General features: G+C 40.2%; 1 protein-coding gene across 1 annotated transcript in view; it reads right to left on the reverse strand.

Annotated features, from left to right (window-relative positions):
• The window catches only part of LOC129691959 (bifunctional heparan sulfate N-deacetylase/N-sulfotransferase 3), a 132918-nt gene that overhangs the window by 16324 nt on the left and 95167 nt on the right, over positions 1–21427 (reverse strand). Inside the window, exons 6-10 of the mRNA XM_055628166.1 lie at positions 13383–13565; positions 11643–11739; positions 7966–8089; positions 3846–4020; positions 86–256 (exon numbers count right to left, since the gene is read on the reverse strand). Of these exons, the coding sequence (XP_055484141.1) occupies positions 86–256; positions 3846–4020; positions 7966–8089; positions 11643–11739; positions 13383–13565 (750 nt within the window). The remainder of the gene's footprint in view (positions 1–85; positions 257–3845; positions 4021–7965; positions 8090–11642; positions 11740–13382; positions 13566–21427) is intronic.

Genomic DNA, 21427 nt, shown 5'->3' on the forward strand with positions numbered 1-21427 from the left:
TTTAGTGAGTGAACGTTTCCTCTGCGTTTGAGGCAAACCATCCACTTAATGAGATTGCTACATGCTGTAAGTCGTTGCCTCGTACCTGAAAGGGAGGGAAATAGACGAGCCACCTCTCAATGTGACTGGCGTACCACCCAGGGACTAGGCATCTCTTCTGCAGGGTTCGGAGTTCCCAGGGTGCATGGGGTCCAGCCGAGATTACTTCATAGAAGCTGAACTTCAGAGCTGCAGGGTCTTCATGGGATCGCTGATGCTACAAGGAGAGGGCGGATGATCAAGCTAACTTCAACTATAGGCACAGATAATTAAAACCCAATCTTTTGACTAAGCTAAAGGAAGGAATGCTGCACTGTTAGACAGGTATCTGTTTTGAAATTAGTAACAGATGAAATTGTGCTTGGAGCATCAAAAGCTTAAAGTTAAGACAATGGTGAGACTATAGGTTTTGGAAACAGGTTGTAGAGGCTGAATTATTGTTCATAGGGTTTCTTCTTAACCAAGATTACTGAATTTTTCCTCAGTTTATACATTTTGTTCTGAAAGTAAACTTTTAAAACCTGCATTAGATGCAGTGTTCTTTTGCGAGGCCATAATCAAACTTCTCATTATGCTCAGTGAATACCCCTACTATACAAGCGTCCTGATTACCCTGCTCTTAAGGTAGGTTTGGATTAGAAAGCCCTATTGGCTACCTTAAATGGAGAAACTACTGCAGACTCTGGTATGCACATTATGTGAGATGCACAGATTTTACCACACGTTACCCAGCATCTAAAAGCCAAGATTATTTTATCTAATGGCAACCTTTGCGGTGAACCAGAATAAGAAAATGCAGAAAGCAGCAATCGAAATATGAAAATGTTTCCTAATGGTTCTGTCTCAGGCCTGTGGGCTCAAAGGCAATCACCCTTTCTTCAAATTGATCAATAAGCACTCAGGCACGGTGGCCAGTCTGTGGCTGTTCGCCACATCTAGTTGAAGAGCAAATTTGCTGCAACTGGAATTCCACTTACCACACTGCAGGCTCTACCAGCCTCTGTTCACTCACTGTGGGGTGATTTGTTTGCAATATTTATGAAGTTCGTCAGTTCAAAGCCTTAGACACGTGCGCGCGCGTGCGCACACACACACACACACACACACACACACACACACACACACACACACTTTCTCCCTCCCTCCTGTGTGTGTGTATGTATTCCCAATTTCTCAGGGTTAAATGGATTCCAAGCTCCATTTTTCTTCTTTCTTTTTGAGCCAATCAAGGTGCATCCCCCCCCCACCCCCAGATACTTTCTGGAGAAAGTAAACGGCGCAACATGAAACTTGCAATTTAATGCGTACTTTGGCTTGAGAGACAGTTCTGGGTGTGGCATAAAGGACGGATGTGAAGCTGTGCGTTTCTGTGATCTTAGCCTTCCGGATGGCTCCGGGCCCTGGGCCCTCTTGTATAGATTATCTTTCTTTTTCCCTCCTGAAGTCTATTGCTTCCTGCAGCTCTGCTCCCAGTCAGTCACTGAACCATCTCCCAATGTGTCCTACCACTTGTGAACCTGGACTAACTGCCTCTGCTGAACAGAAAAGGACATAGTGCTTTGGAACACTTCATTCTCTGGTAGCGTAACTGTTCACAAGTAAGAGGTCCGGGGGATAGAGAGATGGATGGCCTCTTGATTGAAAGCCAGTACTCTTATGGCAGAAGACCCGAGTTCCGTTCCTGGCACCTACGACAGGCAACTCACGAGCACTTGTAAGCCCAGCTCCAGGGGATTCAACTCTCTCTCTCTCTCTCTTTTTGGCCTCTTTTCGCATCTGCATTCAATGCACATACTCATACGCAGACACACATAAATATAGTTAAAAATAAAATGAATCTTAAAAAAGTAGCTGTCTGAAATGGCACCACTGACAGTGTTACCCACGCACGCTGGAGGCTCTGAATTGTGTGGGCCGCTGAGAACACAGGCAATTAACCTTACGTCTAACCCACCTGCAGAATCACAGAGAATAAGATTTTGTAAACACGACTTTCCACATTCATTTTAAGATTACAGTTTTCAGGGAAATAGAATATTGGCTTCTGTTTCTGCCCTGTCCTGTTGTTGATCCCTTTACACATAGCTCTATTTGTATTATTAAAACATCCTATTTGAATGCTTACCTGTTGTTTTTTTTTTCTTATAGATCACTCCCTACTTTAAAGACCACTCAGTGGTTCCTCCAGGGCTCTACTCCTCTGATAATAAGTCCAACTTGCTGTTAAGTTGGGCTTTATCCCCGAATGAGTCTGTGCATTATTTCTATCTTCCTAGTTTTTATGCTTGTTTATAGGTATCTACTTGTTATATGTATAGAAAGTATGTACTATTTCTCCAATGAAACAAACACAGTGTTATCTATTAACTCAAATCACTTTTCAAATAATAACTTGCAAAGGTCATTATAATTCTTTGATGGATAGATGAGCATATGAGCATTAGGAAAGTATTATCAAATACAAATTATCAACTAGACATGGTAGTTCATGACTCTCATTCATGAACTTGGGAGGTAAAGGCAGGAAGATGAGTTGAAAGTTATCCTATGCTACATAGCAAGTTCCAGGCTAGCCCAGGCTACATGGAACCCTGTCTCAAAAAAACAAAACAAAATTATAGAACTGAGAAAGGTTAACTAACTAAAGATTCATAGTGACAAAAGACATTAAAAAAACCCTCAGTTTTGCTGTAGATGTATGTTTAATTTTGTCTGCTTCTTATTAGGTGATTAAAATGATCACTGGACATTTTAAAGACTCACTGAGGGTATGTGAAATCATTTCAAAGTGACTGGGCCTTTGCCAAGTTCTAGCAAACCTCAGGGACACAATGACAATAAGCACATGAGAAAAAGGCATATAGCAGCTTGGACAGGCTGAGGCTGAGCTTTCAGGATGAAGGATTCTGTGTGTGCTTTGCCAGCCCACTGCTTTCTCTGTAGCAGCAGTCATTTAGGTTCCTTTGGCACTGGGGTCAGCAGTTTTACTGAACAAAGCCATGTTCCCTTACATAACCTCTACTGCTGTTTTTGAAACACTGTGGTAGAGTTGCCACAGAGACCTTACCACTTATAAAACATGGATTAAAAAAAATTAGCCCTTTGTAACTTATGCACATGTTTGAAGACAAATAATGATTTTTAAATTATTACATTTACCTTAAAATGCTGATGTAGTCAATACACACAAACAGGTAACATTTTGTTATAATTTTTCAGTTGTAATTCATTCCACTAATACGTTTTATTAAGTAAGGTTATCAAATCAATGAAAATTAAAAAAGAAACACCTTGGTAGTATTTGTTTCTTCTGGGAAACCAAATATAAACCATCTACTTTGTTGCACATATCAACCAACTAGTAGGTCTTCTGTCCATCCAAATCTGTGATGGTGGGGCTGTGGAGACAGCTCAGCCGGCAAAGTGCTTGCCCTGCAAATGTAAGGACCTGAGTTTCATCCCCAGAACTCATGTACAAAGTAAGATGTGATGCCATAGGCTGGTTATCACAGTGCTTGGGAGGCAGAGACCGCCAGATCCCTGGGTCAATGGAAAGCCTGTATGGCCTAACCAGTCAGTTCTCAGCAAGCTCTCTCTCTCTCTCTCTCTCTCTCTCTCTCTCTCTCTCTCTCTCTCCTTCTCTCTCTCTCTCTCTCACAGACCTCCACATACATGTACAACTGCATAGATAGATGTACCCATTCAAAGAAAAATCTGCCCTCCAAATGGAGGTAACAGTCTTGCAGGAAATGACCCTCTATTTTGCATGCTCTTCCTTCTCTCTGTTGGGCACATCCTTTCCTTACCTGGTACCAGGAGTATGCTCGGTCCGATGGGTCAATGAGGATGGTGATGATTTTGGCTTTAGGGACCAGAGAAGCAGCCCTTTTAGGAGCTTCCTCTGAGTGGAAGTAATTGGCACTCTTCTCAAACAGAAAGTCAGTGGTGACGTTAGATGGGACTGGGAAGAAATCCATGTACCTAGAAAGGAGTATCTTTTTCAAAATAAGCCTCTTAAGTTTATACGCTGGTGACTGAAGACTTTAAAGGTGGCCAAGACATTCATCTGTCCCCTAAAAAAAACTGACAACCAAGCTTTTCTCTAAAGCAGTTTTCCCTCTAGTTGGCAAAGGAAGGATGTTCAAAGCACTAGCAACGTTCTCCTAAAAAGTATTTTTTCTGCTTTGCTTAATTTCAGAAAAAAATATTATCGGAGAACAAGGATATTGGGACAAAGTTAATCAAACTGTAGTTCCTGTGTAAAATGCATGTAAACAGAAAAAGAGAGAGACCCCAAAGCAAAGAGAATGTGATGAAATAGCAGGTACATTTAGTTCACAGACATTTAAAATAATCCATACAGCATAGTTTCTGTTATTACAGTAAAATAATATCACTCCTGCATTGGGTCCAGCTGGTGTATTCAATCATGGAGTGTCAAAACACAGAGTGATGCCTCTTATTTGTTTCCTTTTAACATACAATGTTACTATGTTTCTCTTTATAATTTAGCACAGAACCTTATCAGACTTTCCGGCTAGAGTCCTTGTTTCCTGGCGGGCAAGGAGAAGTCACACCAGGAGTGTGAACTCAGCTATGCCGGCTCAAACACTGAAATGTAGGCATCTGCTTAACGTTCCATTCATGCCAAAGTGGTCAGGCAGGCATAGCTACACCAGCTCATGATAATATGTATTTCTGTAGCAGTAAGGGAAAACATCTACAAAAAAAGGCCATTGTTTAAAATTTCATTTTTAGGAGTTACATTTTATAATAAATGACTCCACTGAGGCTCCCTTTCTCCCTCCAGGTCAGGTGACACCGCCGCTTCACTTTGGATGAGGGCAGCTCAATAGTTACTGAGCACGAGCCATCAACAGTCTCGAGCATCAGTTTACAGTGGGCTTCATAGCACCTGAGAGGTCATGTGACTCCGAGACCACGTGACATTGCCTTTTAACCTGGTTGGGCTTCTTCGAGGACTCCAGTTGTTATCACAAAGCAAACTGAGGTGACGGAGATACCCAGACAGCTAGAGCAACAAAATCTGGCTGTGTGTTCCCGGGACTGCCCTGCTGTGGGGGGTCATTTAGCTCCCTTTTAGAGGAAAAGAGATAGGAAGACGTTTGAGGGGCATTCGATCTGTCACGCTTTGTGGTGTTGACTCTATTTATAGAAGTACCACATTTTAGCGTTCTTATTTAGAGGCTTAGATACTGCTTCTCGGGGCTAGGATTACCGTGTGAGTCTGACCCTGTTTGCTACACACTCATCTCAAAACCGTTTCTGAAAAAAATCATCTAAAAAACGATGAATATGAAGGACAGAGGTGCTGACATTAGATAGCGTTTAACAGAGAAAGGCACCCCACTTTCCCATCTGTCTTTTACGCCTGTAACAGTGCAGGCTTTGAAACGCCCCTAAAGTATTTCTGGATGTTGCACTTACGCTGTTGGTCTTCCCTAAAGACCAAAATAGGTCCATCTTGTTTGCCCATATTTTCACATTGTCTAGGAATTGGAGGACGCAGACAACTTGAGAAACATTTGATTGGTAAACTGGTAAATACAAATCTGGAAATGGTCTACATTTCCTGAGTGGGACCTGGAGTGCCCCGGGATGGACAGATCGCTTTTGGAGGTTAAGTATTTAGGACAGGCATAGAATCAGCCAGCATACTGCAGTGACTTAGTGACTGGGGGTCACCCAGGAATGCAGCTCCCCCCAGGCTTTCAGGCTTCTGAAAAGCATAAGCTCTAGCAGAGAAACTAAAATAATTCGAAAGATGTACTTTCCGTAGCACTTGATATCTGTGATCTGCACCGCCCCTGAATAGCTTCTTAACTTTTTTTGTCTGCACGTGATGCATGCGTAGTTGTACACAGCTGTGAGTGTGTACAGCGTTTGCGGAGCTTCTCACCCCTACATGCATGTGTGGAGATCAGAGACCTGCTCTCGGGTGTCCTCTCTATTGTTCTCCACCTTATTCTTATTAGTTTTGTAGACAGGTTCCTTCCTGGAACCTGCAACTGGCCATTTAGGCTAGACCCCAGGCCAGCAAGCCCTTTGGGGTCCCCTCTCTTTCCACCCACAGTAAGTACTTTTCACACTGAGACACCCTTTCCCCATATCTGACCCTGAGAATTTTCAGTTGACTGTACTCCAAGACAGGTTATAATTGCCGGGGTTCCGAATGCTTGCAGGGCTCTGTGGATGTCTACACACCTCTCACTCCTAGCTTTCCACTCCATTGTTGTGCATTAGAAATGACATCACACTGTAAGGCATAAAACTTACAGGCATGAATGAGTAAGTCAGACTTTTCCCGAGACTCTTCTCACTGCAGGTTTGGCTAGTTTGTCGAAGACGGAATTAAAAAAATTTTTTTTTTCATTTGGCCTACTTTGTACCCTATTTGCATGCCTAGACTGCTTGCCAATTAAGGCAGTCCTAGTTTTACACAGATTGTAAAACAAAAGCAGATCTATGCCCCTAGATTAACTAAGTGTGTGTAAGCAAATTGTTAAACCGGCCCCAGAACACTGATGTACACAATCTTCTGCCCTGTGGAATAAATCCCCAAAGCACCACTGATGGGAAGGATGTCTCGTGGGGAAGCTAGCCAGTCTCACGCTTGATGCCGGTGAGAGCAGAGCTGTAATTACACCAGAAAACGACACTCGCAGTTATCATTATCCATTATTTGAATAAATTGCCTTTTATAAGGTGTAATTTGGCAATCAAAGACATTTGCGGGGACCTCTGGTGAGCTGTATTTAGGTCTACGATGCTTTGTTTTTCACCTGTCATGTTTTGCAGTGTTAGAGACTGCACATACTACCAACACTCTACCACCGAGCTACACCCCTGCCCCTAGGGAGTTATATTTAGTTATTTGTGTCACCTTTTTGTACACTATTTGAAGAAATTTTAATTTTTATTACAGTATTGACAACACCTATGATCAAAAAAGCTTTGACTGATAAAAACTGTGACAAAATTAAGTATTTTTAGGTTACGGGAATGCCAAGGATTTTACTAGGATTTATTTCTAAAGAAGTTTTTGGTTTTCTTTCAATCCCCCGTTTCATCCTAATGGCAATGCTCTATCCTGTTTGGGAGAGTGGTAACAGACATCGAAATAGCTGCTCGTTTATTTAACACCACACAGTTAGTTAATATCCAACACTGTGTGGAAGCAGGGACCATGAACAAGAGGACAATTAAGGTGCAATGTGTACACTGCTCAAATGATACTCACCTCATCAGTCTTTCTTTCTACAGATTACCCACAAGGACCTCTTGGCATAGCTGATCTTTAAAAAAAATGGAGATCATGCAACCAGCCTGACCACAGAGGTTTTATTATTTACATTATATATATATATATAATCTATACTATTCTGATTTTAACCATTTTCTTCAGATACTTAACATACATTAATTTTAAACTCAAAGAACAAAATTAATTTTATTGATACCTTTAAAATCATTTCATAGTTATCATTATTCCTGAGATTACACACATTTCTATTTTTAGTTACTTTTTTTGCCTTTTTCATCGAAACATGATAGGAAATAATGTATTCAGACCACAGTATCACTCCACGAAAGGCGCACAAGGGCAGAGGGACATTCGCAGCCTTACACCCTTTCTCGGAATGCACATCTGCAATTACGTTCAAGGATAATGAACACCAATTGACCCGTGGGTCTCCCAAGGCAAGAAGCCTCCCTGCCCCTTAACTGAAAAGCATTGGCATGAATGGCTTTTGTGCTTCTTTATACCGGCCAACCAATTTTCTAATACGTGTAGCATGAAATTTTATCTGTGGTCACAAACTTCTGTGTTTCTAAATATTAGCACTAAGTTTATACTGTGCATGGTACATATACTTTTAGATTTATACTAATAACCCATCTTACCAATCAATCCCCCTGTGGTAGTTATTTCTATTAAAGAACTGTACCTCCTCAAAGGATTTTGGGCTGGGGGAGTTACTAAGGATGGAAGGATGCATAATCAGGAACAGACACAAGGCAGTGGTACCTGAAATGACAGCAGGGATTAGAAATCAACCAGTGGAAAAGGCACTTTCCCACTCTTAGTATTCCAGTCAGTAACAAACTCAATACTGTAACGATCTGAGCAGATTCTTTCAATGTACTCTCCAGGAAACTGAACAGGCGACCCGCAGCTAATGGGAGGCAAATTCTCACCATGGAGACAGAGTGATGAGAGCTGAGTCCCTACACCAAGGCTGGTGCAATTTGAACCTTTGATGTCGGCTAAGTCACTGGTTTGATCTACGCCTTTGGTCGTCAGCGCCTCTTTACTGCAGTTTTCTTACAGGAAAACAACAACCTGTCTAATCCATTACCTAGATTTCTCTGACGCTAAGAGGCATCCTGTATCCTTTGCATACATGCTGTGGTGGAGCTTGGTGTTCTTGTGGGGCTCCTAATAACAGGAGTGGGAGTACCTCTGACCTTTTTGCCTGTTCTTGGGACCCTTTCCCTCCTGCTAGGCTGCCTTGATATGAGGGTTTGTGCCTAGTCTTACTGCATCTTATGCCATGTTTGGCTGATTTCACTAGGAGGCCTGCCTACTCTTTTCTGAAGGAAATGAAGGAAGGTGGGTGTGTGGGAGTAGTAGAGGGAAGGAAGGCTGTGGTCAGGATGTGTTGTATGAGAGAAGAATAAATAAAAAGCAAAAGGAAAATAAAAGGCACCCTATGAAAATATTTTTTTATTAAAAGAGAAACACATAAATGAACTATATCATTATTTAATATATTTCATTAGCCAAACTGATACTTGTTTGATGTAATGTTTGATACAATATAAACTTTCTTCCTGATGTCTGTGAAAGCTAATTAAGAATTTAATCTTTCAACAAGTTTGCATAAACTTCAGCGTACCTACACATAACAAATGATCAAAAATTATTTAAATTGCTAAGTTTAAAGAGAGGTGTTCTTTTTAGTGCCGTAACACAACTTTTACATTTACTGGAAACAGAAGGGCACATCATAGGTAATCATATAGTTTGGAAATAAGGGTGTCATTTTTTTAAAGGTGTAAAGTTAGTGTTGTTTTCACCTAAATCACGAGGTTAAAAAAAAACAAACCAAGATTATGTAGCTCAGGCTACTGCAGGAGAAAGAAAGGCAATTTTGGGTTCAGTTTGCTAAAGACTTACATAATCACTATGCTACATATATTACACATTTACACATATTTCCACAGTTATAGCAACTAAGACTGTCTTTGTAATATCATCACAAAAAGTTATCTCTTGCCTATACATTCAAGTGTATAGTTTCTACATACTCATGTGACCTTACTGTTGTCACCTACGGAACATGCTCTGTCAATTCTATCTCAGGTCAAAAGATCGCAGGAACAATGTTTCACTTAGGAGGTACCATTCTAATTTTGCCGTTTGTACAAAATTTGGAGTTTGGAATTTTCTCATTACTCAATGTGTTCTTTAAAATTGTACATCCATATATAATATCCGGACAGTATAAAATGATTAAAATAGTTGTCAACTACAAGACTGTCTAAAGAATGAATTAAAAGAGACAGCGTACTAAGAATATATACTTCAGCCAAACAAGGAGCACTTTGCCCACAATCAAGGAGACTAAACGGGGTGAAATGCAAGGACCTGTCATAGACCACACCAGTGTTCTTCGTCACCTTTGACCCAGCACCAGTCCTCAAACTCTGGCTGTAGCTGAGTCACACAGAGGCTGGTTCACAGAGACATAGGTATCCACTCTAGGGTTTCTGACTCAGTAGGTCAATGTGGCTCAGGAATCTGTACTTCTACAAAGCTCTGTGACATCTGTACTGTTGCTCTGGTGACTGCCTTTTTTTTTAAATTAAAGAACAATGAGTGAAAGAGTATCTAAAATTTACAGCGGGGGTAGGACGGTGGATGGACAAATGGATGGACTTTCCCAGCTGAAAGTCACAGTAAGAGAGCAAGAGTCAGGGATATCCTAAGGCCAAGCAGTTGGTTGTACTTTCAGCATTACTAGTTCTCTGAACTTTATGTCTTAGCTTCCTTGTCTGTTAGGGAAGACTTACTATCAGGATTTCATAAGGGTTCTTAAGTCATTCTGTGTGGAATTACTACACAAACAGAGCTGTGTGACATTTAGAATGGGTACTTTTTATTGGGTGGTGTAAATTATACCTCAATCCCCAGAAATGGAGAGATTTTCATAAAACAATCACCTTCTCTAATGATTTTATGCCAAAGGCAAATGTCACATCCAAATAGTAACAAACTTTGAAAACCCAGCAGAATTTACTATGTCCGGTAATACTTCTGCTGTCTAAGCATGATGTTAGGGTGTCTGTATCCAGTGCCGTAGGAGAAACAAGGTATCCAGCAGAGCTCAGATGCAAACTGGGTATGCCAAGATCCAGAGAGAAGTGATGACTAATGAGGAGGCTATGTGATGGCTGAGGGAGTTCACAGGCTATTCCAGGGTCAGGATTTTCCTAAGCATCTCTAGGCTTTCAGTAGATAAGGACAAGGGAACGCACAGGGAAAGGAATGACTGCCATTCTTTTTTTTTTTTTTATTAATTACACTTTATTCATTTTGTATCCCCCATAAGCCCCTCCCTCCTCCCCTCCCGATCCCACCCTCCCTCCCCTTTCTGCATGCATGCCACTCCCCAAGTCCACTGATAGGGGAGGTTCTCCTCTCCTTTCTGATCTTAGTCTATCAGTTCTTATGCACGCTCTCTGACTATCTGCAAAAGGTATTAAAAGGAAGGAAGCAGCTGAGTCCACTAATCATGCAAGAATTCTCAGTTATCCTCAGAGACGAAGAAAGTGACTGCCACGCGATGCAGTTTCTGTGGCTGTTTTCTATGAAGCCAGAATCCAAGGGCCCCAAGTAATTTATCATGCAAGATGCAGCTCAAATGTTTGGCGTTAAAACTTCCACTGGGCTTTACTTTAATACTGAGTTTTACAGAAGCAAGAAGTGTATGGAGGAACAAAGTGCATGCCAATTTAAGAAAGTGTGCAGCAGATACCTCCTGGGGGTGAATAAACACCTTGCTGGCAGGAAGTTGTGTTTATGTCCGCAAATTCTGCTTACATCTTATTTTATTTTATTTTATTTTTTTAAGTCACCTCTGCAAGAAAGTAAACTGTATCTGGAAAGTAGAGACTATTTGTCTGGAAAAGATTTTTTTTTTCTTTTAAAATAAAGATCCAGGTACTTACATATGTCTCTCTTGGCATTTGAGCAAATCCTGTCAATCACTTTCTAAATGCAAAATTAGTTTTAATTTTAGAAATGTTAACTATACTTCTGTAGTGAGATCCTTGGGAACAAAATAAGACGTGCCAGCAAAACTGACTGCTGTGTCTTTCAACTGACATCAATTTCTCCCACTTCCTTTAAACAGCACCACACAAAGCCCTTAGTCCTTTATTCAGCTGAACAAGGTTGCACCAGAGGAACATATGCTGTTACTTCATTAGCATTACAGGAGGCTCAAAGTCCCACTGCAACAAGGACTCGCTGGCTACTTTTTACATTATTTAGTAATGATATTAAAAGTTCTCACCAGTTTTCTGGGGTCCTATTACCAAGAATTTTGGTAAACGATCGCAGGTTTTTTCTTTAGACCAAATGTCTCTGTGGCGTTTGTCATCACAGGGGTTCTATAAGGGAGAGGAAAATGGAGATGTTATGTATATGTACCCAGTTGAGAGCAAATGCGTCTCCAATCTTTGTTTTAAGATACCTGAGGAAACAGGACACTATGCAAGGGGTTCCTTTTGGAAACGGAAAGACCTGAGGTGCCATCACAGAAGCTCTGGAGGGACTTCTTTCTGTCCTTCAGTTGAGAGTGATGGAGTGGGAAGGGAAAGGATGTCCATTTCAGGTAGACAGCCAAGTGTCCAGGGGGTCCTGTTTTTCTGCTTCTGGCAATTCTACAGTTATCATTTCCCCTTCAAACAGTAAACTTGTCAGGAAGAAACTAGTGTTCCTGATAGACTAAGGTAGTGGTTTTCAACTTGTGAATCGCCACCCCTTTGGCAAACCTTTATCTCCAAAAGTGTTTATGTTATGATTCATAACAGTAGCAAAGTTACAGTTATAAAGTAGAAACAATTATAATTTTTTTGGGGGGTCAACAGAACACGAGGGGCTGTTCTAAAGGGTCACAGCTTGTGGACAGTTAAGAACCACTGGTCTAAAGGAAAATATACTCTCAGCATTCACTAAATCACCCTACTTAAGGTTTCCTTGGACTTTATACTATTTTTATTCAAAGGAAATTAGTTTATTTCAAGAAGATTAAGCCACATTAATTTAAAGAGACAGTCAATTCCTTCCAGCTACCTTCAAAATTAGGTAGCTATATATCTAAAAACGTAACTTTACCAAATATGATGCTAAAAGTACTAACTTTTAGCAGGGTGTAAAGTGAAGGTGAACTGCTTTTATACACTTTTTTTGGGTCTATTTAAATCAGACAGAATGTGTAGTTATATCTAGAACATACTACTTCCTAAGATACAGTCCATGCATTAATGTGAAGGCGGAGGAGTACAGCATTCTTTAGTACTATTTCATGAATGAGCAAACAGGATCACTTTTTCCTTCTGGTCAGTCAACACTACAGATATGTCAGGTTAAATAAACTTGCTTATATGTAGCAAAGACAAAAGTGACGTACTTCTCTTGGTTGTTATTCTATGTAACAGTTTGCTTTAAACCACTCTCCCATAATGATAACGATTTCCGGCTTGGAAATAAGGTGTGAAATTAGTGGGAAAATTGCATGTGTTTTCAAGTCTTGGTGGTTGTGGTAGGTAAGAAATACCAGCTGTGCAGCAACACAGGTAGGACATCAGTACCAGTTTCACTCCAGAGAGCTGCTAATGTGTACTGGCAACGACAGACAAGTGTGTATGTGTATGCGTGTGTGTGTGTGTGTGTGTAAGGCTGACCAGTTGGCCAACTGCCTAATTCACTTGTTTTCTGTTTTCAACCTATGACAGTTTGAAAATGGATTTCTCACTCCTGATTGAAAACATCACCACCAAAGAACCCTGCACTGAATATCCTACACTTTCTAGTGAAGACAGGGACAAAGATGTGGCTCAGTGTGTAGCCACACATTATAGGCCTACATAATATAGGCCTACAATTCAGTACGACATAGTTTCTCAAATCTTAATGCTCGCCAAATGCACAGTTTCACTTAGACGCTCTGAGTTCTTACATTTGAATAACGTCACAGAACTACAGACTGCATTTGTGGTATTATTTATACCAATTATTGACCTGATTTTACCTGCCAGAGAGGGTCTTTCTGATCAGGAAAGAGCTCAAAATACTTGTGAGCCAGCTGAGCCGGAGGCAGTGTCTGAAGACGTAGGTTGGTCCAGGTCTGCACGAAATTGGCTAGATTCACAAATGTATATAATCCCAGTCGGTCATTTCCATAGTTAGACAAGTGGGTCATGAAAATACTGATCTGAAAAAGGCAAATGAACTTTGGCATAAATTTAGGTTATTTGAACACTAGAGGGTAGTATGATCATAGCAATATTAGACTTATTTTTTTAAATTAAATGGTCTGTAATCATGACCTGTTTTTAGAGTTTGCATATATTCTAAGAATTCTCATTCTATTAATGTACAGTGAAGTATGTTTTTGACAAGGCTCAATAAGTGTTTTTTTTTTCTGAAATGTTAACAAAAATGTTAACAAAATGAGTTTAAACTAAATTTTAATCACTTATTAAAATCATTGTTACCTAGCTACCTGGGTATAGTAAGTTAAGCCTTTGTAACATAGTCGAAGCATCCACACACAGTGCCCTCATGAGAAGCAAACTGTCCGTCATCAGAAGAACAGGGTTCTGTGAGTTGGGATTTTATAACTTCAAGCTATTTTAACTCGGTTTCCATTGCAGTGTTTCCAGTTAAGGATGTGAATAATTAATGAGGTTATTTAACTGTCCTTCAGCTTACTTTTCTTTGAACTATAATAATACCACATGGTATCATGTAACACATTAAAACCTTTCCTGCATTCATGGGGTCTATCTTTACTCCTCATAGGAAGTATCTCCTTTAGAAACTGTCCAGGGCTTAGCTGGATAAAATTCACCCTTGCAGTAGATGAAGCTGATATAGAACGAACCCGCTCACTGAAAAAAACTCACAATAAATGTGTGGAAACTTTATGATAATATAAATGTGCATGCTATAGGTTTTGATTAAATTTGGTCTGGGATATAGAACGAACATTTAGAAAGCTTAAATGAATTTAAAAACTTTTTTTTTTGTCTTTGGTTAGCTGTGGGCATATGGAGCAAATTCTTTTGTTTATAACAAAGCAAGTGATTCATGTGACCAGAGGAATTTCCCCAAACATGGAGTGTTGTGTGAATAAACAGCAATAACGATTATTTAATAATCACAACAAAAACTGCAACAGGTCCTTTTTTTCAACAGCTGAAAGAAACAGTCAGGGAAACTCATAGAGGTCGAGTGGCGGGAATATGAGGAAGAGTCACACTGAGATCTGACATGAGACACAGAAAAGGGCTTGTACAACTTAAGTTGGCCGTCACTATCCTCACCTCACAGGGCTGTCTCCAGGCTTTCCCTCGAAGAGCCCCAGTTCTGAACACAGTTGTGCTCAGCCTCCTCTTTCTCTACAGATTTTAGAACTTTCATAGACCAAATATGTGGGGGACAAGTTTTAAAAAGTTATCAGTGTGTCAATGCAACCACGCTTCCCTGACGATTCAGGTCACTTTCATTTTATTTTATTTTGACTCTGAAAACTGAAGCTTTAAAAAAAATTACCTTTCTGGTTACTTTTCTTAAAGATACCATCACATCTGTGGCGACTCCTCTTTCTCTTGTTGAGTCAGGGCCCTGCTACATAGCCCAGGCTAGCCCCAACCTCACAGTCCCACAGTCATGTACCACTGGCTGTTATAGTTGTGGTAACCCATTCTCTTCTGACATTTGAAAGTTTTGCCCCTCTTCACCCGTGCTCCTTACTTTGTGTGTGTGCACACAGGTTCACGTATGTAATTGGAGGGCAGAGATGGACCTCATGTATCATTCCCAGATGCTGTCTGGCCCTCCCCTCCCTCTGAGGCAAGATCTTTCACTTGACTAGAATTTTCCCAACAGGGAGGCTGGTGGTAGAGTGAGCCCTTCCTTCCTCAGCCCTGGGGAGCATGGAGCCCCATGATTCTTGTCTGTGGTTCTAGTTATCACTCAGGTCTGCTCCTAAGTGCATTAATTAAAAAAATGCATATTAATCTACTTAGTTGCTACTTCCACTTTTTTGCTTTCCTGTTACGAGAGAGCTAGTCACTTGCCATAGCTCCCTGAGTAGTGTCTGTATTGGATAGAAAGTGAGAAATACAGAAAATGGAGCACCGTTCTGTGACACTAAGGCAACTGAGTTTGCTCTTCAGTGAAACAGTGTCTACTGTGATGAAGCAGGGTACCTACCTTGTTACTTGCACAACTACAGAAAGCAAGATGGCGCTGGCATTGATAAAGACAGGTTACCCAAAATGAATAGCATCCAGCTAATGATGTTGTTTTCTGAAGGTGAAGGTCATTTGTAAGACCTGGGGCGATATTTATGAAGTATTGAACTTAGACTTTCTCTTAGGTTTGGACAAGAGAGGGTTTACTTCATCTTAAAATTCTCAGGTTATTGTCCTTCACCGAGGGAATTCAGGGCAGGAATTCAAGGCAGAAATGAAGCAGACCGCATGGAGGGAGGGTGCCAATTTGTCTGCTTCTTTTGGCTTGCTCAGTTTGCTTTCTTACACACCCCAGGACCGCCTGCCCAGGGGCAGCACCACCCAGAGTGAGTTGGGCCTTCCCACATCAATCGTGAATAAAGAAACTGTCCCACAGACTTGCCTACAGGCAGTCTGATGGAGGCAATTTTCTTCATGAGGCTGCTTTTTCTAGATAAGGATAGCTTGTATAAGTTGATGGAAACAAAAACAAAACAAACAACAAAATACCACTATCAGGGATACCTCATAAGAGAAAAGCTTCTTAGTCGGTAAGCAAAGCACATCTCCTAGAGTTTCAACTCAATTTTTATGTGCCAACATAACATAATATAAAGTACAATGCAAGCAAAGAGAGGCATGTCACCTCTTGGCCCTTTTAGATTTTGGACTCCAGCTGGAGTTTGTTTCGTGCTCCTAAAAGAACAGACGGCAAAAAGGGAAAACAACTTTTTAGGATATAAAACACATCAATTTATTTTAAAAGGATTTTTTTTTAATGAATCATAATGTCTTCTCAGAAATGGGTATTATGCATCTTTTGTCAAACAAGAATTCTCTCCAAATTTTCTTTATTGGATTAGTTACAAAGGTTTATGCAATAAGCAATAGGATTGGTGAGACCAAACATACAAAGAGAATACATTTGGTCAGCAAATTAGTTGTTGCCCCTGGTAGGTACTTATTGCTGACGATACTACTCACTTCAAATGATTTAGAGGATCCTAACTGGATCTAAGCTGAGAGCCTCCTCCCCAGGAACTAGCTTTCACAGGACAAGTACCATGGAAGTTCCCAAGAGAGTGAAAGAAAACAATATTCCTACCCAGCTATGATGCCTAGGAACTTCAACAACTATAAACATGGCACAATAACTTTAAAAGTGCAATAGTGGCACTCATGTCTTAGTGATAACAGCTCTTGAATTAGACTTAAGGATCACCCATCAGGGGGGAAATCATGCCCAGTACTGGAAATTTAGCAAATTGTTTAGGGCTAATGAGGTAAAGGATCTTGAAGGAGAACCTCTAACCATCTCTTTAATAAAATAGCACAATTCCTAATTGCATTTTAAATATTTATCCTCAGACCTACAGATAAATGTAGCTCTAATCTCTCTTCTAAGAAATTTCTATTTGGAAATTTTTATTATGGAGGGAGATTATTACAGAAAACCACAATCTTCAAAAAGCAGAGGACAATTGATTATAGGATGCCCAACCCCAACTGGTTCATCAACAACATTCCTACTTAATCCAAGGCTAGAGATCATGTGGAAGAGAGGGTGGAAAGGTTGCAGGAATCAGAGCAAGAGGGTGTCTGTTGTGGGGCTGTGTATTCTAGAAATATAAGGGAAGCTACACCATGAAGTCTCAAAAACATGGCTTCCTAAACAAAACCTAAATAAGGGCGACTCCAACAGATATGCTAACATGGAAGAATGGATTCTCAAACATCCCCACCTCTAGACAAAGAGCTACAGGCAAGTAAGGAATACGGAGAGTGGACGAAACAGTCTTTCCCAGGGAAGAATCCCCTCAACTGGCTATCCAATACCAAATGGTCGGTCTTGAAATTATATATAAGACCACCAAATTGAGAGTTGCTAAATTGTTGTAGAATGTAAAAAAAAAAAAATTAAAAAAGCATTGCAGTGTTCTGTACCCTTAACCCTAGGTCTCTCAAATCTGATACTGTCTATTATAGTACATCTCAGTATGGATTAGCCACATGGTCACCACGCCATAGAGTAGAGCCTTAGAGACCACACCCCTTGTACTTCCAGAGTCCAACAAACTCCCCCTTCTTCCCATCTCATGTTTCCACTTATCATCTTTTGCTTTCCATCCCAGGGAATGCAAGCCTGAATTTGTGTGTGTGACTTATTCGTCTTGGCACGCCATCCCACGTCATCTGCATTTTGTATCCCCACTGGATCTGTGATGTCTTTTAACAACAGCTGCAGTATTTTGCCTCTCGTATTTACAGGTTCCTGTTGCCAAACATGAGTGCACCAAGATCAATGACTGTATTATAGCCTTCCCTGGATAGTTAGACAAATATTTAAAAATTTAATTACATAATAGGCTACCGGTGTTTGTTGAATAGATTTGAAGTCTCCGTCACTAACCCTAGTCTTTCTTCTTTTAATAGTGCTGGAAGGTGCCATGCAACCTACCAGGGATAAAGAGGAAGCACCAATCAGTGATTATCTAACCTTTTCTCTTGCTTACTCAAGTTTCTGGTCACTTTCTATTGGGGTTATGCAGGTAAAAGAATCAAGAAGATACAGCCGGCAAATGAGATGAGAATTTTGAGTATTTGGCATGTCTTCCATATTTTGTGCTATCCTGTTTTTTTTTCTTTCTGAAAGCATTTTCATTTATTATTATTATTTTTTGCTTCCAATGGCATCAAGCAGATGTGACTTTGATATCAAAGGTTTAAATTCACCGAGTTCTGTTTTAATACTTGCCCTGCACCTTACTCATCATTTAATAATCTCAGAGGAAAACTCAGCTGCAGAATGATTTCCAGAAAGGCCTTAACATTTTGAATTTGAGATCTGACGAGCTTTAAAGAAAGCCACGGAGGGCAAATCAATTGCTCTCAATTAGGGACAGGTTTCAAAGGTACAGGGATGAGGTCAATGTAATTTAAAGCCATTTAACTTGAAGTGTTTTGTCTTCTTCACCATTACTTGCTTAATTTTTCCGGGTCTGCGTTCAAAACTGCCAACATCAGCCCTTTGGTTACAAGCTAATGATTGCTGAATGGCTGTTTCTGCTGGATGAGAGAAGTAAAGTAACTGGGAAGCACTGCTCTTGCTTCAGCTTCGGAGCAAATGGTTACATTTCACGCACCCACTCCAACTCTCACACCACCAATTTTCAATTAGGTTTTGCACTGTGTCCATGGCTTGTGCTGTTCTGATGTTCCTCATTATTCTGAAAGGCCCCACTTCAGCTATTTACAGAACAGACACAGCTGATCTTGTACCATTCGACTTACAGTGACAGAACAATGAATGTAGCTACAGCTGATGATAGCTTTGGAAGCGATTAATTAGAGGAAATCCTCTCCTGTGCAGAGAGAAACATGTGTTACTCAGTTTCGATATGAAAACATCTTTATTCTCCTGCAGAAAACATTTCTTCTTCTTAGTTTTAAAGCTCTGTCCTCAAAGCATAATGAAAATACAGAGAAGAAACTGAATTAAATGTTTGAGAATTTGTCTAATTTAACTTCAAAGACTTGGTAGCAAAAATTGAAAGAAATTAAAAAATAAAAACCAAATCAATGAAAACAGACCACATGAAAATCTGCTCTTGGCTCATCTGTGAATGAACTGAATTTTGGCAATCACAAAGACTAGCCTCACCAACAGGAGGCTTCAGTTACCAGAGTAGCTCACAGGGCTGCCTCCCGCCTGGTAGGGGAAAACAACACATCAAATTTTTCATTTATTTTTGTGAATTAAACCTAGGTAAGCATGTTACCAACTGATGCGCATCTTTATTCTCAAGCATTAGGTTCTGAGGTGGTATATATTACTTAGGATGAAGGGCAAGACATATCACTGACACACATGTCTAAAGTCCACTGAACTAAGAAACACAGACTATTTAAAAAAGAAGCTTACTATTTCCCACATCTTAGATAAGAGGACGGGAACCCCACAAGGAGAGCAACAGAACCAGAAAACTTGAACACAGGGAACTTCCCAGAGACTCATACTCCAACCAAGGACTATTCATGGAGATAATCTAGAACCCCTGCACAGATTTAGCACATGACAGTTCAGTGTCCAAGTGGGGTCCATAGTAATGGGAAGAGGGACTGCCTCTGACATAATCTGATTGGCCTGCTTTTTGAGCACCTCCCCCTGAGGGGGGAGCAGCCTTACCAGGCCACAGAGAAAGACAATGCAGCCACTCCTGATGAAATCTGATAGACTAGGATCAGAAGGAAGGAGAGGAGGACCTCCCCTATTAGTGGACTTGGGGAAGGGCATGCGTGAAGAAGGGGGAGGGAGGGTAGGATTGGGAGGGGAGGAGGAAGGGACTTATGGGGGGATACAAAGTGAATAAAGTGTAATTAATAAAAAAATAAAAAAAAATAAAAAAGAAGCTTAAAGAAAAAAAAGTACTACACATTCAAAAGACTCCCTGCTAAGTTTTTGCTTTATTTACTCATTATTATTTATAATGAACATACAAATAACTTGTTTAATTATGAATGCTACAGCTGAATTCCATTTTCAGCTTTCTGAAGAACCTCCACACTAGTGCTATAGTGGCTGTTTTATACTCCCACTAGGTAGCATTTTTTTGTTTGTTTTTTTGAGAGCCCTTTTGACTAGGGATGGGAGGGTCACAATGCAGGTTTTACTAGCATTTCTTATATATAAGGATGTTAAACATTTTTTTTTTCATATATTTGTCAGCCACTAGTGTTTTTACTTTTGAAAGCTGTCTAATTAATTGACTTATTTATGAACTGGATGATTTTGGCATTATTTTGTTATTTTATTTACTTTTATACTCTAAATATTAACTTGCCGTCAAAAGTATGTTGACAAAGGTTTTCTTCCATCTTTAGGCTGTTCCTTCACTATGTTGTTTCCTCTGCTGTGCTTGCTATGTTTCTGATTATTTAAAACAACAATCTTTAATACTTAATTTCTTGTTTTAAGATAGTTCCTTTAATCCATTGTATCATGAGAAGTCTTGGAAATTCCAAGTTTGTTCAGAATTTTATTTTTTTATGTAGAGAGTAAATACTCAAATGACAAGAAAGAACAGAATGAAGAAAAAAAAAACAACCCAAAACACTTGCTAGACACTGATGAAACAACCCAAGATGCCCTACCTTTATGGAAAAGAATTGGTGATGGGTTGCTCCCACACAAGCTACATATAATTGTTTCAACTGAAACACAGTTTTTTTTTCTTTTTATTTACTCTTATCTCCTTTATTACATCCTGACTTCAGTTTCTCCTCTCTCCCCTCCCCCAAGGTCCTAACCCCTCCCCTTTTCCCTGAATCCATCCACCCCCAACCCTTCTTTCAGAAAAGAGCAGACTTTCTATGGACATCAACCAAATATGGCATTACAAGCTACAATAAGACCAGGCACATATTTTCACATCAAGGCTGGATGAGGCAACCCAGTAGGAGAAAAAGGATTGCAAAGGCAGGCCAAAGAGTCAGAGACAGCCCCACCTACTCCCAGTGTTAGAAATCTCACAAGAACACTGAGCTACACAATCATAACTTACATGCAGAGGACCTAGCTCAGACCCATGCAGGCTCCTTGATCTCTCTGAGCCCACTTGAGCCCCAGTCGGCTGATTTGGAAACACAATGTTTTAGTAAATGAAGTTTAGCATAAAAATAAATTAAGAACAGTAGTTTCCCCAGGGCCTAACAGGGCAAGACAATCTCAGCTGTAAGAGTCAAGGTCAGCCACGAAGCTATGTAAAGGTGTAGAAGGATCAAAATAGAGAAAAAGCTTTTTTTTTTTTTTTTTTTTTTTTTTTTTTTTTTTTTTTTG

This window comes from Psammomys obesus, unplaced genomic scaffold (genome assembly GCF_907164565.1).
Source record: "Psammomys obesus unplaced genomic scaffold, mPsaObe1.curated_primary_1811, whole genome shotgun sequence".
In the NCBI taxonomy this organism is placed as follows: Eukaryota; Metazoa; Chordata; class Mammalia; order Rodentia; family Muridae; genus Psammomys; species Psammomys obesus.